The sequence below is a fragment of the Triplophysa dalaica genome, unplaced genomic scaffold (assembly GCF_015846415.1).
Source record: "Triplophysa dalaica isolate WHDGS20190420 unplaced genomic scaffold, ASM1584641v1 Contig4, whole genome shotgun sequence".
Taxonomy (NCBI): domain Eukaryota; kingdom Metazoa; phylum Chordata; class Actinopteri; order Cypriniformes; family Nemacheilidae; genus Triplophysa; species Triplophysa dalaica.
The window spans coordinates 492,829-510,295 of record NW_026622638.1 but is presented as its reverse complement, the minus strand read 5'-3'; the positions used below and the strand labels follow the sequence as shown (position 1 = coordinate 510,295).

At 40.2% G+C, this 17,467-nt stretch overlaps 1 protein-coding gene across 1 annotated transcript in view; it reads left to right on the top strand.

The window, feature by feature from the left end:
* LOC130416972 (NACHT, LRR and PYD domains-containing protein 3-like) overlaps positions 1–16,750 on the top strand; it is a 32,858-nt gene extending 16,108 nt beyond the window's left edge. Inside the window, exons 4-8 of the mRNA XM_056742329.1 lie at positions 558–728; positions 15,200–15,370; positions 15,446–15,610; positions 15,698–15,744; positions 15,873–16,750. Coding sequence (XP_056598307.1) covers positions 558–728; positions 15,200–15,370; positions 15,446–15,610; positions 15,698–15,744; positions 15,873–16,429 — 1,111 coding nt within the window. The 3' untranslated portion in view covers positions 16,430–16,750. The remainder of the gene's footprint in view (positions 1–557; positions 729–15,199; positions 15,371–15,445; positions 15,611–15,697; positions 15,745–15,872) is intronic.
* The last annotated feature ends 717 nt before the right edge of the window (positions 16,751–17,467 follow it).

Genomic DNA, 17,467 nt, shown 5'->3' with positions numbered 1-17,467 from the left:
TGTTTGTTCTGACCATAAAACTAGCAACTGATTGCTGACCTGTGGATGAATCTGCTGGGTGCTTCGCCCTCAGATGACTGTGCATCGTAGTTGTCGATCCATGATAAGCCAGCTCTTTGCATTGCAGAGTTTGCACTGCACTTTATTCTCACTCATTTTATTAAAGGACCCCACACAGAACTCATTTTTGACACCGTCTCAATTTATCGTATCCGTTATGCCACGCGGGTCTACAGTGTGCGTAACTTCGTTAACAATTGTTGTGAGAAATTGTTTTCCTCTAATGTCTCTTGATTGACAGCATGTAAGTCTAAGGTACGTGGTTATTGGCAGCGCCACCCTTTGGTTACATGAATACGTTACGCATGAAAACAAGGGGATTTTTTAAGATCGCACACACTAGTTGAAATTCTATAATTAAAAAACTAATCGAATATTTGAAATTCGTGACTCATCCCTAGTTTGTTCACATGATTTGTGTGTTTTATGTATTTGTTTTCAATTATAGCAGTAAGTGTTAAATCTGAATGTGTTGTTTGTGTTTTTCCTGCACACAGTCTTCAGAGCTGTAATCTGACTGCTAGATGTTGTGAGAGTTTGTCTTCATGTCTACAATCATCAACGTCTCTGAGAGAGCTGGACCTGAGTAACAATGATCTGAAGGATTCAGGAGTGAAGCTGATCTCTGATGCTCTCAAAACTCACAACTGTCAACTACACACACTAAGGTAAGACACTTTCACGGAAAATACTTAAAAATAATAAATGATACTGCCATACAGTAGATGTTCTTCATTCACTTAAAGCCACAATATTGAATAATTTTGAAATATCCAGAAATCACTTTCACAGTGTGATATGTTTCATGAAGTTGTGGACTTACATTATCCAAAAGATTGCAAAGAACGTGCTTTCCTGTAATTCAGTGGTAAGAGCATTGCATTAACAACACAAGGTTTTGGGTTGGATCCCAGGGGAGCGCAAATACCTTTGTATAAACGTATAGGACAATACAATGTAAGTCAATTTGGATAAATGCGTCTGCCAAATGCATAAATCTAAATACCAGATAAATTTCTATTTAAAATAATGGCCTTGTCTCCCTTGTATGTGTCACACACCAGTGACTTAATATCCGCTGCTTTGCATTACCCTCAGTTTCCAGTTGTAGAAAGTACGGCAGGCGTTTATACAGCATGTGGGTCGCAGCATTTGTTGTTCTGGTATTTTGATCACGGTTTCTCTGTTTTGAGTATTGGAAACCCAAAAAAGTGAAAACGTAGTTTACATTTTAAATGTTGACACTATGACTTTTGTAAGCACGTAAAACTATGTAGCGTTACGCTACCAAATCAATTGACAAAGTCAAAAACAATATAAAACTCTGTACGGTTCAAAACGTGTCAAAATCAAGTGTTATTTTATTCATTTGAATAAAGATTAGAACAAGAGGAGATTTCTTCATGTTCAGTATTCTGTTGTGTTGGTATTTTAAAGAGGTTTTGTTTAATTGGTGGTTTTAAGAGGTTATGATTCTACTGAAGAACATTTGTTTAAGATGAAAATAGACTCATCATAACTTGATAAAAGTCTATCTGAACGTTTCCCTTTGTCTCTGTTACCACACTGCTCTGAGACTTGAGGGTTGAAGGTATAACAGGCGTAAGGTCAGGACAGGCAGCAAACCATCATGAACGAGATAACAGGCAATGGCAGAGGTTCACAAAACAAGATGGCGTCCAAGTAATAACATAGATCATCAACAACAGTGACACATCAGAAATGTAAGACAAGACTTCACATTGAATGAATGTGGAAACAGCTTAAATAGGCCATGTGGACAAGATCACTATCACCCGTGTCTAGTCACCAAGCATCAGGAGTCCAGTAATGGGTTATTGGGAATGTAGTGTATGTGATAGTCCAGGTGATGTGTTTAGTCCCCTCTGGTGGAGCACGAGGGTGTGACAGTCTTCATATGAATTTTTGTTTATGATGTTTTTTTCAGACCCAAAACTCACGAAGTACACAACTATCTTACTTTGGTGAATGTATAGATACTACTGGTCAAATATGACTCCACTAAATGTACAAGTAAAGACAGATTCTTTCTTAAGTAAAAAGTAAATAAGTACGTGCTTTTAAAAGAACTCAAATATTAAAAGTAAATTTACTTTATGTCAGTTGTGCAAATTTTTTTTTTGGTCATATACCTCATGCCTCTGAAGCAACTTACTGAATACACTGAGTAGTTCAAAGTATCAGTTGTATAAGTTCTCTTCAAAATTTGCCCCCATTGACTTTCCTTAGTCATTTTTATTCCTACTGTGGAAGGTCGCTGGGGGTAAATTTTTCAGTGAGCAACTCTCCTTTAAGAGCGTTATATGTTTAGTTTAGATATAATCCTGTATGATCATTTAGTCTCATTATCCTTATTAGCCCCCTAGGCCTATATGTATTTATTTTGTAGATTTCCTTTACGAGTTTTAGCAGAAATTTACCAGTAAGTAGTAAGGTTCTTATGAATAGTAAAGTGTAGAAGCCACGTTTTTGTTGGATTTATTACGATTTGTATAACCATAATTGAACTACAAACATATACTATAGCTAGTATAATGAAACTACTGTAGTACTGTAGGTTTTACTAAAGATTAATACTTGTAGCATGGTTCCTATATACAGAAAATAGTAAATTTATGCATATATCATCCCTACTGAAAAAAGCAAAGATTTTTTTTAATAAGAATTTGATTTTTACTTTAAATTCCTCTTTGAAGTGTGTTTTGGGTTTTATTCCAATAGGATTTACCATCCTACCAATAGAATCAATCACATACAAGTAGACAACAACTATCCATTCTACAATTTCCATTATAACCATTAAATCCATTACATTTTCTGTTGTATTGTGGGCAGGGTTCTATTGTTTTTATTTCTACAGGAATACTTGAACTATACTCAACTAAACTTTATTTATATAGCGCTTTTTATAATTTTCATTGTTACACAGCAGCTGTACATGAGACACATTGGATATAAGTAAAACAACTAAAGGCATATACCTGTAAAAACAAGAAAAAGGTGAAAACACAAAAGACAGACATACAAATGCTCCACACACACAATAAGCATACATACTTACACACATTTACATAAACGCCCACACGCAAACACACTCGCACGCACACTCAGTGAAAGCACACATAGGAGAGAAGGGAGAGAGAACCACAGGTCCAAAAAAATATATAAATTCCTATATTTATTATGTAAAACTTCTAAATTCTAAACAGCCCCCCCGGCCAGGCAAATAGTGCAAAACAATATGCAAACGGTGGCGAGGAACCCAAAACTCCAATCGAGAAAAAAAACTCAGGAGAACCCAGGTCCAAGGGGGATTCCCAGGGGATTCCAGTTCCCCTCTGGCAAAAGCTGCTGCCTCTGCACAAGCTCAACAGGCTAAATAAAAAATAAATAAACTTTCTAATAAGGTAAATCAAAGATTTAAGATTATCATTAACAATCTAATAGCATTTGAAGTGTTGTAGAAAAATCATGTCAAGTTGCCGTGTCCTTTATCCAGCTCAATCATCTCAGCTCTTGTCAGGTCACCGCTTCCCATTCTCAGCTCTGCCATCAGGTCTTGGCATGAACTGCATCCTGCGGTAACCTTGGAACAAAGAGACAAGACTGGCTGTGAGTAGAATACTGATCTGCATACAGGTAATAAGCATGATCTTAAAGTTAATGGCGACATGACAGATTACTATCGAATACAACAGCAAGATTCTTAGCTGACGACGAGAATTTTATGGAGCATTCGTCAATAGTTAAGCAATATTCTTGGTTGTTACGTATGCCGGTTTTCGGTCCAGTAAGTAACACTTCTGTTTTGTGCGAGTTCAGTAGTAAAAATGATTACTCATCCAGTTTTTTAAATCAACTATGCATTCCATTATTCAATGAAACTGCTGGGTTTCATGAGGCGTAGATGAAATATAAAGTTGAGTATCATCAGCATAAAAGTGAAAGCTAATTCCGTGTCGCTTTATTATATGTCCTAGAGGTAGCATGTATAATGCGAAGAGCAGAGGCCCTAAGACTGAGCCCTGTGGTACACCGTACTGGACTTGCGATTTGCGGGACACCTCATTGTTTATTGCTACAAATTGAAAATGGTCGGATAAATAAGACTTCAACCATTTCAATGCTATTCCGTTAATGCCGACATAATTTTCAAGTCTATGTAGGAGTATGCTGTGGTCAATGGTGTAAAATGCAGCATTAAGTGTAGCAGCACCAATAACAAAATACAGCCATGATCATTTGTAACTTTGATCAAAGCAGTCTCTGTCCTGTGACATGCTCGAAATCCAGACTGGAATTCTTCATTAATGTCATTCCTTTGGAGGAAGAAGCATAATTGAGTTGAAACTACTTTTTCAAGAACTTTAGATATAAAAGGTAAATTCGATATCGGCCTGTAATTTCCTAGTTCTCTAGGGTCGAGTTTGGGTTTTTTGACAAGGGGCCTTATAACAGCCACCTTATATGCTTTAGGCACATGTCCTAATGTCAGAGATGAGTTAATAATACTAAGAAGAGGATCTATAATTTCTGGGAGCATTTCTTTCAGTAGTTTTGTAGGTATAGGGTCTAGCATGCATGTTGTTGATTTAGATGATCTAATGATTTTAGAGATTTCATTGTGATCTACTGTAGAAAATAATTGCAATTTCTCCTTAGTGGTGCTGTAGTTAGTTTGATCAGCGGGTTTTACTTCTGGTTGCATTGTTATATTTTTTTCTCTAATATCTTGGATTTTACTAGTGAAGTAGTTCATAAATTCATCACTGTTATGCTGAAAATCAGAATCTGAATTTGCTGACGACTTATTTTTTGTTAATTTTGCCATTGTGTTAAATAAAAACCTAGGGTTGTGATAGTTTCCTTCTATTAGTGATGAAAAGTAGGAGGATCTAAACGTTTTTATGGCATTCCTGTATTTTTGAGTACTATCTTTCCATGCTATACGAAATACCTCTTAATTAGTTTTCTTAAAGTTGCGCTCCATTTTACGGGATGCTTTTTTTAGAGTCTGAGTGTGTTCATTATACCACGGTGTTTGGCTGCCATTTTTAATTTTCTTTAAACGCAGAGGAGCAACTGTGTGTAATGTTTCTGAGAAGGTGACTATTTTCAATAGTCATGTCAAGATCTTCAAACTCATGCTAGAGAATTGAGACAATTCAGCCAGATTAACGAGAAACGCTGTAGTAGAGTAGGCGGGGCGAGACCGTGGTTCGAGTCCGGTGAGTAATTGTGAATGAGTGCCAGCTGTGCGCACACCGGGCTCGAATCACGTAGGAGATAGGGAGCATATAAAAGGAACAAGTGACCGGACCGTCGCAGAGAGAGGACCGGGCCCAGATACATGTTGAGTTTATATTTATGATCTTGTGTTTTGTATTTATGTTTTGTTTGCCGGCGGTCGGCCGTGAGGGGCCGCCGGCTTTTATTATTTCTGTTATTAAATGTTTAAATGTTTGCCGGTTCCCGCCTCCTTCCCTTTTACGGAGATTTATTACAAACGAATCTTTGGAAGTTGAAGTAATCGTTCTACCATATTTGTAGCAAGGAATTTGATTTGCAGCCCTAGGCCAGTGAAGCAAAAATAATATCAGAAAATGATCCGAAATGTCTTCACTCTGCTGAAGGATTTTAACATCGTCCGCATTTATACCATAAGATAGTATTAAATCTAAAGTATGATTACGAAGGTGAGTGGGTCATGACACATGTTGACTAACGCCCATGGAGTTAAGAGTGTCTTTGAAAGTCATTTCCAAGGCACCTGTATCATTGTCTACATGGTTGTTGAAGTCACCAACGACAAGGGCTCTATCTGCGGCCAGTACTAGTTCTGATAAGAACCCAACAAATTCTTTAATAAAATCTGTGTGGTGCCCTGGAGGCCTATATACAATAGCTAGAATAAATTTAAAAATGTTTTGTCCTTAGTATTAGGTGTCGATACGTGAAGTACCATGACTTCAAAAGAATTGTATTTAAAATTAGACTTCTGAGAGGTAATAAAAGAATTCTTGTAAAGTGCAGCGACACCTCCCCCTCTACCTTTTAGACGAGGCTCGTGTTTATAGTAATAATCATGGGGAACGGATTCATTTAGAGTAATAAAATCATCTGGCTTTAGCCATGTTTCTGTCAAACAAAGCATGTCTATTTTATGATCGGTTATTAAATCGTTAACAAAAAGTGCTTTATTTGAGAGAGATCTAATATTAAGCAATCTGTGTCGTAAAAGTTGATTATCTGTATTTTGTTCATGTTTGATTTGTTTAACGTTTATTAAATTACTTTCAAGAGGTTTACGCAATATCTTATGTTTGCTAATCCGGGAGACAGACACAGTCTCTATTTATGTTGTTTGTAAGAAGGGATTTTTACATGTTGTATATTTTGTGTATTCTGTAACGCGAGACGGCAAGCAGACAGTTGGTTAAGCCATTCTGTCTCCTTCCTGACCTGGGCCCTAGGTAATCAGACTTTAGCATTATTAAGACTATGTGCCAAATTTCTAGAGTGGAGGGAAACCCCATCCCATGAGGGATGGAGACCATCTCGTTTCAACAGGTCAGGTCTGCCCTCAAAACTCTTCCAGTTATTTATAAAATCTATATTATTCTGCAGGCACCACTCAGACAACCAGCCATTTAGTGATGATAATCTGCTATAAATCTCATCACTACGGTCAGCAGTGAGGGGGCCAGAGAATATTACAGTGTCTGACACTGTGCTTGCGAGCTCACACACCACTTAAATATTATCTTTAGTGATCTTCGATTGACGGAGGCTTACATCGTTTGTGCCGATGTGAATAACAATCTTACTGAATTTACGATTAGCCTTAGCCAGGACATTTAAATTTGATTGGATGTCATACACTCCCGGTAAACATTTGACTATGGTGGCTGGTGCCTCTATGTTAACGTTCCGACAATAGAATCACTAGGGCATGTTTCTCAGTCGGTGCGTCACTGAGCGGGGCAAACCTGTTCGAGACTCTAATTGGAACGGCTGAATGATGTATTGTCTTGCGACTATGCTGTATCACAGTCACAAAGTTTCCCAGCTGCAGGGCATTTTCAACCGGAACCGAGCTGTGTTCACTAAAGTTGCTCACATCCAAAGTGTTTTCTATTGTCCTAACACTCTTAATTTTGTAATGGCGGCGCGCATGGTTGCAGCGGCTTACGGCTCTCCACTTCAGTGCTCTTGCTCTTTTCTTTTCCCTCTTCTGTTGATTTTTTTTTTTTACTTTGAGTATTATTGGTGCTGTGAACATTCAGTACACCCGCCAGACGCTTTTGGAAATCGGGGATCAACATCAGATATCTGTTTCGGGCGACTTTCACAACACACATAACATCCCAAACGACATAGCGAGACCGCCGGGCTCTCCGTGGATTGTTGTCGGGACGAGGAGGCGGCGCAGACGGAGGAGGGAGAGGAAGCAGAAGCGGGGCCGTAGGTCCGGTTTTATGCTAAGGCTAAGGAAACAACCACACAAGCCACCTCTACCAAGCCTGTATCTCTCCAATGCCAGATCCCTGGTGTATAAAACGGATGAGCTGCAACTACAACTTGCTGGAAATCGCTATGTTCGTGACTGCTGTGTCCTGATTATCATCGAAACCTGGCTTCAGCCGGGTATACCCGATGCAAGCGTGCAGCTAGTAGGCCGCACTCTGCTCCGTCATGACAGGACCAAGGACTCAGGTAAGAGCAGGGGGGGGACTCTGTGTTTATGTGCATGACAAATGGTGTAACAACGGGACAGTTATAGGCAGTCACTGCTCCCCAGACGTCGAGGACATGTCTGTAAGATGCCGGCCTTTCTTTCTGCCGAGGGAGCTAACTGTGGTGATTGTCACAGCTGTGTATATTCCACCCGATGCCAGTGTAAACACAGCCCTCTCTATACTGCTGAACACCATACACGAACAGCAGCGGGCCCACCCAGACGGTGTTCACATAATTGCAGGGGACTTCAATAAGGCCAACTTGAAGACTGTACTCCCCAAGTTCTACCAGCATGTAAAGTGTTCCACAAGGGGGGAGAAGACTCTGGACCATGTCTACACCAATATTAAGCACGCATACAGAGCCATACCCCTCCCCCACCTCGGTAAGTCAGACCATCTTTCCCTCCTGCTTTCCCCAGCCTACACCCCTCTCAGACGCAGGGCCAGGCCCACCACAAAGTCTGTTACAACCTGGCCTAGCGATGCACTCTTCATGCTACAAGACTGCTTTAATTTGACAGACTGGGACTTATTTGTACACCAGGAGTTGGGGACATTCACAGGGACGGTACTGGACTATATCCTGTTCTGTATCGGAACTGTGACGGTGGAAAAAAACATCCGGGTCTTCCCAAACCAGAAACCCTGGATGACCAGCCAGGTACGTACACTCCTCAGGGTCCGCGACTCTGCCTTTAGGTCTGGGGACAGTTCTCTGTACAGAGCGGCTTGAGCCGACCTTAAAAAGGGTATAAAAAGAGCTAAGGCGGACCACAGACTGCGCATCGAGTCTCATCTGTCCAGCAACAAAACACGGGAGGTGTGGCGGGGCATAAAGGACATCACAAACTTCAGAGGCAGGGATCCGCCTACAGATGACCTGAGTGCGCCGCTTGCAGAGGAGCTAAATTGCTTCTTTGCTCGCTTTGAAATACCTCAGCAGCACTCATCTGCTCCAGCTCTCCCCTCACCTGCAACTACCTCCCACATAACTTCACTCACCGTGTACGAACATGAAGTAAGACGGGTGCTCTTGGCAGTGAACCCCAAGAAAGCTGCCGGCCCAGACGGAATACCTGGCAAGGTGCTCATAGGGTGCGCCTTCCAGCTTGCCCCCACCTTCACCAGGATCTTCAACCTCTCACTGGCCCAGGCAGTCATCCCGCAGTGCTTAAAATCATCCATTATCATTCCAGTGCCAAAGAAGACTCCCATCACAAGTCTGAATGATTACCGGCCGGTGGCCCTTACCCCGGTAATCATGAAGTGCTTCGAGAGACTGGTCCTTCAGCACATAAAGGATCATCTCCCCCCAGATTTTGACCCACACCAGTATGCATACCGTGCAAAAAGATCCACCGAGGAAGCCATCTCCGTAGCTCTCCACTCTGCACTGAACCACCTGGAGAAACAGCAGAGCTACGTTCGGATGCTCTTTGTGGACTACAGTTCAGCCTTCAACACCATAATCCCAGACAGACTCATCACCAAACTGGCCACTCTTGGTTTTTCCCCTCTCACATGTGCCTGGATAAAGGACTTTTTAACCAAACGTCCCCAGACTGTGAGACTTGGCCCCCACCTATCCTCATGCCGCATGCTGAGCATCGGCTCCCCACAGGGCTGTGTGCTGAGCCCCCTCCTGTACTGTCTCTATACCTACGACTGCAGTGTGGCCAACAACGACAATCTCATTGTCAAGTTTGCGGACGACACTACAGTGGTCGGACTCATCTATAAAGGTGAGGAGGCAGCCTACAGAGAAGAGGTTGGTAAATTGGCAGTCTGGTGTTCAGAGAATAATCTCACTTTGAACACCAAGAAGACCAGAGAGATCATCATCGACTTCAGGAAGCACAGGACCGACCCAGCCCCCCTATACATCAACGGCGAGTGTGTGGAGAGGGTTCACTCTTTAAAGTTTCTCGGCGTCCTTATCTCCGCCGACATCTCCTGGACTGAGTACATCAAGGCAGTCTACAAGAAGGCTCAGCAGCGGCTGCACTTCCTGAGAGTTCTCAGGAAGTACAATCTGAACTCCAACCTGCTAATGACCTTCTACCGTTCATCCATCGAGAGCATGCTGACATACTGTATCACAATATGGTATGGCAGCTGCACCGTTGCAGACAGGGAGAGGCTTCAGAGGGTTGAAAAGGCAGCACAAAAGATAATTGGCTGCCCTCCCCCCTCCCTGGAGGACATTTACACCTCCCGTTGCCTAAACAGAGCACTAGCCATCACCAAGGACAGCTCCCACCCTGGTTTTGACCTCTTCAAACTGCTCCCCTCAGGGAGGCGCTACAGGTGTCTCAAGGCTAGAACAAACAGACTCAAAAACAGTTTCTTCCCAAAAGCAATAACTATTCTGAACTCTCACATGCACTGTTCGTAATTATTGCAAATGTACACGTTCCTCAGGTCTGCTCAACCTTACCCCCTTTTTTTTTCTTGTAATGTAATTTATAGTATTTATTTCACTGCTTGTGGAGCCAGCTATCGAATCTCATTGTACATGTACAGTGACAATAAAAGGTATTCTATCCTCAAATAAAGATTGGATACAAACTAGCCGCCGGCAGCGATGCAATCAGTAACTTCAGTTGAAACATCATTATTTTCCAAATTGCTTTAAATAATATAGCAGCAGATCAGAAGTTAACACGCACGCGTAGCTCAAGGTGTATGTGATGCTTATTCACCGATCATTTTGATGACAATGTTTCTGTGATCTTTTACAGATCGTAACCCACAGATGATAACATGTGCCTTTTCCTTTGATTGTTCTATTTGCCATTTTAGAGCTTTCAACGGTGTAGCAGCGCCTACGTTTACATTAGTTTAGCTGGAAGATCCAAGATTTGCTAGATTGCCTAAAAAAATCTGCCAAATTGACATTCAAAGCTTGCCGGAAATCTGCCAGCTTAGAAAAATGGAAATTCTTGGCAATAGTAAAAGGTCCTGACAGAGGAAAACCCGCTGCAAAAAAAACATGTTCTACTTTTGGACCTTTTATAAATATAGTGGAGTAAAAAGTATGATATTTATCTTTCAAATTTTCAAGACAAGACTTGGAGAAGACTTGGAGAAGACTTGGAGAAGACTTGGACAAGACTTGGACAAGACTTGGACAAGACTTGGACAAGACTTGGACAAGACTTGGACAAGACTTGGACAAGACTTGGACAAGACTTGGACAAGACTTGGACAAGACTTGGACAAGACTTGGACAAGACTTGGACAAGACAAGACTTGGACAGAAGGACTAGAACTTCTAATGAACTGACAAGGAACAAGGGAATTCGGGCAGTATAAGAAGGGAGAGATGAGATAGTGAGAGTAGAAACAGGTGTGGTGTGATTAGCGGGATAAGGAACTGGGGTGCAGTGATGAGTGGATAACAAGGGGGGCAGGGCTCCCAAAGGTAAATACCAAGCACATGTAGACCTGCCAAAAAGGTCTCTCCCATGTGCTTGGCGAGAAGGAACATAAACAAGACACACACAACAAACAGGTGCTCAGACCCGGGGCCTGACAGTTAGATTGACAGAAAAACCCTTGAGAGAGACCAGACTCAAGCGGTAGAGCCAGTTCTCCTCTGTCATATTAAAACAGCACTGCTGCAACTACAGAGAGATTGATGTCAACTGTTATTAACCAGCTGAGAAGTGAAAAGAGACAATAACTTGTGGGGATAGAAATACATAAACAAAAATGTTTGAAAGATTGAAGCATTCAGGAACAGACACAGAAATATTGGAAACAGAGCAAAATCTTGTCATCATAAAGAGAGATTTGATTTGACGTGAGGTATTGACAGAAATAATGGGTTGTGTAGTTGATGACGGCTTCAGCCAATGACTTCACTGACAGAATGAAAAGCAAAGGCCATAGAGGACGACCTTGAGGGGTATCACGACCAAGAGCGAAACATAACCACACTGAAGAATGTGAGAATGTGAGCTATAGAGTGTTTCAAGCATTCTGATAAATCTTCTCAATGAGTGCTGAGACTATATCCCAGATTACAGAAATGATTTCAGGGGGATTCCCTCACTGTCTGGACCTTTGTTCTTTAGCATTGAGTCCAGGACCAGTTTCACTTCATCAAGGGACAATTGAGCATCTCCTGATAGTGTTCATCAAGTTTAGGAAGATGAAACTGCTGAAGGACAGATAGATGTAAGAGTTCAGAAGAACTTTTAAAGCTCTGATTTATAGCTCAAGGTTTCGTGAAGAAAACACCGTCTCTCTTTACAACATGAATGTTTGCTCTAGATTCCATCTGTTTGATCAGTCATGCTCATCATTTACATGACCTCTCACCAAAGAAATCATGAGATTGCCTCGTGTGATGTTGAATGACATCAGCTCTGTGTTGATGGATCCAGCTATAGATGTGACTCGCAGATCTTATAGATGAAAAGAGTCCAGTTTCACTAGATCTGACTAAATCTGTACTTAAATATCATCTCTGTTGTGAGTTTATACTTCAAATCAACCACAAGGTAGATGCAGAAGAGAAGAACAGCAGCTTGACACCAAGTTATGTGAATAAAATGAAAAGTTGTGCTTAAATGCTCAGTTTAGCTTCGTCTGACTAGAAACAGATTCATTATGTATTATTATACCACACAAGAATGAGCTTTTTAAACATTGTCTCGTGATGTTATCATTAACCTTGAGATGGAGACACAATACAGCACCCAACATAAGATTCAACAAGATTAAAAATAAGGACAAAATGTGACAAATAATAAGAATAATAACATGATCAAATAAATGAATAAATATAAAGAATATGATAAAATTAATGTACTAAACGTATATAATTTAGTAAATATATAATGGAATTAGTGATAAATGAAATAAAATAAGAAGCAAATGTATGTTTCTGCTCAGATCTATGGGTGTAAAAGTGTGATCTTTAGCTCAGATTTAAGTGCATGTCATTATTCTCTCTTTGTTTGACAGAAAGTGTTTTTAAGGTCCTGTTCCACCTCCTGAACTCGTCTCTTCAGCTCATTTCTGCCGCCGCTCCTAGATTTCTGAGGGAAAAAAAGAAAAAACACACATTTCCAAAAAAATATTTTGTTTAATCTTCCATAAGGATGGAGGATTATTTATCAAGTGAATAAACTCGACTAGAGAAGTACGCAGATGTGATCAAAGTTCTTGATTTTGGAGTAAAGATCGATTAAATCTCTAACAGATTCATTTAGAAACGAAACAGCGTTGTGTGTTGTTCAGAGTAACACAACAATTCTGCTTTGTTTAGAATGATTTGAATCATTGAAATAGTGAGAAAACAGTCATTGTTTACTATATGACAATGAAATCTAATTAAAATTTCTTGTTTTATTGAACTGTAGAACATCATTTACTTTTACAATTGTGCTGATATTAGGAATCATTGATATTTGGTTTCATTCTACATCGCTTTTTGTGTCCTTTAAAGGGAAAACATAAAGGCGATGGGACTTAAAATGGTGATTAATGCAGCACGTCTTCAATAAAATAACGTCAAAATTATGTCAAAAAATGTTCTGCAATACACTTTCTGAGAAAAATGTCAGTTGGGCTTCATGGCAAACTGCGGCACTGGGCATTCACTAGGGTGATGACACATAAAGCCATGAACGAATCTAACCAATCGCCATGTCTGTAAAATGTTCTGATGCAGAGATATATTTCTGGCTTAAAGGTTGCCAGGCTAACCTGTTTGGTTGCTATGGGTGTGGCTTAGCATCTGCCTTGCCAGTATATGACACTCTTACCTATGAGTGCAACGAACCAACCCCCATGTCTCTACGATGTTCTGATGCAGAGATATAGGTTTTGTTAAATGGTTGCCAGGCTAACCTGTTTGGTTGCTATTGGCGTGAATTAGCATCTGCCTTTTCAGTATATGTCACTCTTAGCTATGAGTCAAACGAACCGACCACCATGTCTCTACGATGTTCTGATGCAGAGATATAGGTATTGCAAAATGGTTGTTAGGCAAACCTGTTTGGTTGCTATGGGCGTGGCTAAGCATCTGCCTTGCCAGTATATGACACTCTTAGCGAACGTTGGTACTTACGCTACAGCCAATGAGATACAGATCTGAAAGTTGACGGAGATGACTGACAGACCTTTAAAAATGTAGACCGCAAAAGCTCCTGCAAGGGTACGTTGTACAGCGGAGAAGGAGGATCGTCTTTATAATGTATCCTCAAAAATATACCGCAACCGCACAGATAAGAACAAGAGCTGGGGAGAAGTCACATCGGTTTTAAATGTACCGGGTAAATTAACTGCTAACGCCCAGCTTGTAGTTTCGTTCATCAAATTGTTATTTGGCTATAGGCACACATGCATGCGTTTATGTGTTTGTTTTTTTGCTTTATCTTATAATTACGTTGGCATTCATCTTTATTCTCGGCAGCGACAATTGTTTTCTTCCTTTATTTATTAACATTAAACTTAAGCTGCTCTCCCAGAGCACAGTCATAACTTCAGCCCTATTAAAAAAATCATATAGCACCATCTACTCAAAATATGATCCCGCGGCTTTGGACTGACAGACAGAGAACCATTCAGAGCGACAAAGACTCAGAATTCCAGGATTGAATGTTACACACCTTGCTACAGTTTTGCTACAATAAAGTATAAATCTTTTGCTACTAATTGCTACAGATACATTAGCTTTTCACCGCGGATACGCCGTTGTAGCCCTACAGTTAAAACGGTACAGTTACACACTCTAGACCTGTTGCATAGCCGTTGCATTTCCTTCATCTATCGTGGAAATACACTTTTTTCATAATAGGACAAATAGGTCACGTGAAATTAACTGCGATGTCGCTTTGTTTACTTCTGTTTCCCGGTGAGATGACGTAAGAGGCCTCCTCTGGTATGATAATCTTAATATTATCCTGTATTTGGGTGTCTTAAAATGTCTTTTGATGTGCAATTATTAAATAAAAAATTCCAATCAATTAATTTTTATTTTTGCACTTGCAACATTTAGTCTTATTTATAAACACAACTTTACCCCCAAGGTTTCTTCTCTGGACATTTCACATTCATAAATGCAAGTTTACAAAGGCCAAACCTATTTTTGTAGTGCTTGAAAAAGAGATTCAAATGTAGATGTAATGCCAGGTTTAAGATTTTACATAAGAGAATCTGATAAGATTCTCCTTATGTGTGAGCTGCAACCAGATTTAAAATCTGTCAGGATTTTAAAACTCCTGTAGTCTGAGCAAGGCTTTAGTGGTTGTACAGCAAAGTTATTCAACATAACAGATTTATAATGCCTTATATATACACTAGATGTTCTCTACAAACTGATATTTGTGTCTTTTGTGTCATTGTGTTTTGGTTGTGTTTAGATTGTCGTTGTGTAATGTGACTGAAGAGTGTTGTGTAAAAATGTCTTCATGTCTACAATCATCATCGTCTCTGAGAGAGCTGGACCTGAGTAACAATGATCTGAAGGATTCAGGAGTGAAGCTGATCTCTGATGCTCTCAAGACTCACAACTGTCAACTACACACACTGAGGTGTTTCTCTCTACACACTGATCTCACAAAAGAAAAGTGAAGAGTGTGTTGACATGTTGATGTGTGTGTTTGTAGGTTGTCAGGTTGTATGGTGACAGATGAAGGTTGTTGTTCTTTGGCTTCAGCTCTGAGTTCACAGTCGTCACATCTGAGAGAGCTGGATCTGAGCTACAATCACCCACAACACACAACACTTCAGCTGCTCTCTCACACACTCAATGATCCAAACTACACAATCAAGTATGACACACAACATACACATGATTCACACACACCAGACCAATGTCACATCATCTTTCTGTCTTTTATGTGTCTGTGTTTGTGTAGTGTGAGTCATGGAGGAGAGAGAAGAATAACAGCAGGACTACACAAGTGTAAGTCTACACACACACCTGAGACACGCACGCACAAACCTGAGACACACACACACACACTCAGACAAAGGCACACACAGGCACACACATATTGCTGTTGTGTTATAAATGTGTCTTCTTTTGTTCAGATGTCTGTGATCTCACACTGGATCTAAACACAACACACACTGAACTCAAAGTGTCTGAAGACAACAGAAAGATCAGAGGTGTGGAAGAGCGTCAGTCGTATCCTGATCATCCAGACAGATTTGCTGGTGTGTATCCTCAGGTGTTGTGTAGAGAGAGTCTGATTGGACGCTGTTACTGGGAGACTGAATGGAGCGGATCAGGTGTTGATATATCAGTGTCATATAAAAGCATTGAGAGGAGAGGAGAGAGTGACAGTGTGTTTGGATTCAATGTAAAATCATGGAGTTTGTGGTGCACTGATGACAGATTCACTGCAGTTCACAATAATAATTATACACACATTAGTGTCTCTTCAGGTGTATGTAGAGCAGGTGTGTATGTGGACCAGTCGGCCGGCACTCTGTCTTTCTACAGCGTCTCTGAAACACACACACTCACACACTTACACACATACTACACAACATTCACTGAGCCTCTCTGTGCTGGATTTGGTGTGAGTTTTAACTCCTCAGTGTGTTTGTGTGACATAAACAGCCTCTATAGAGCTTCCTGTTAAACACAAGAGAGACACACACATAACCACATGAGTTATTACACAAATACTGTCAAATCTTTCTGTCATCTGGACATTATGATCTGTGTGTGTGTCTGAAAATGAACTCTGTTGTGCTCTTTTACTCTGTTTATATATGATCACATATGACACGCATGAACTCTGTTGTGCGCTTTTACTCTGATTATATATGATCATATATGACACACGTGAACTCTGTTGTGCTCTTTTACTCTGTTTATATATGATCACATATGACACACGTGAACTCTGTTGTGCTCTTTTACTCTGTTTATATATGATCATATATGACACACATGAACTCTGTTGTGCTCTTTTACTCTGTTTATATATGATCATATATGACACACATGAACTCTGTTGTGCTCTTTTACTCTGATTATATATGATCATATATGACACACATGAACTCTGTTGTGCTCTTTTACTCTGTTTATATATGATCACATATGACACACGTGAACTCTGTTGTGCTCTTTTACTCTGTTTATATATGATCACATATGACACACGTGAACTCTGTTGTGCTCTTTTACTCTGTTTATATATGATCATATATGACACACGTGAACTCTGTTGTGCTCTTTTACTCTGTTTATATATGATCACATATGACACACGTGAACTCTGTTGTGCTCTTTTACTCTGTTTATATATGATCACATATGACACGCGTGAACTCTGTTGTGCTCTTTTACTCTGATTATATATGATCATATATGACACACATGAACTCTGTTGTGCTCTTTTACTCTGATTATATATGATCATATATGACACACATGAACTCTGTTGTGCTCTTTTACTCTGATTATATATGATCATATATGACACACATGAACTCTGTTGTGCTCTTTTACTCTGTTTATATATGATCACATATGACACACGTGAACTCTGTTGTGCTCTTTTACTCTGTTTATATATGATCATATATGACACACGTGAACTCTGTTGTGCTCTTTTACTCTGTTTATATATGATCATATATGACACACGTGAACTCTGTTGTGCTCTTTT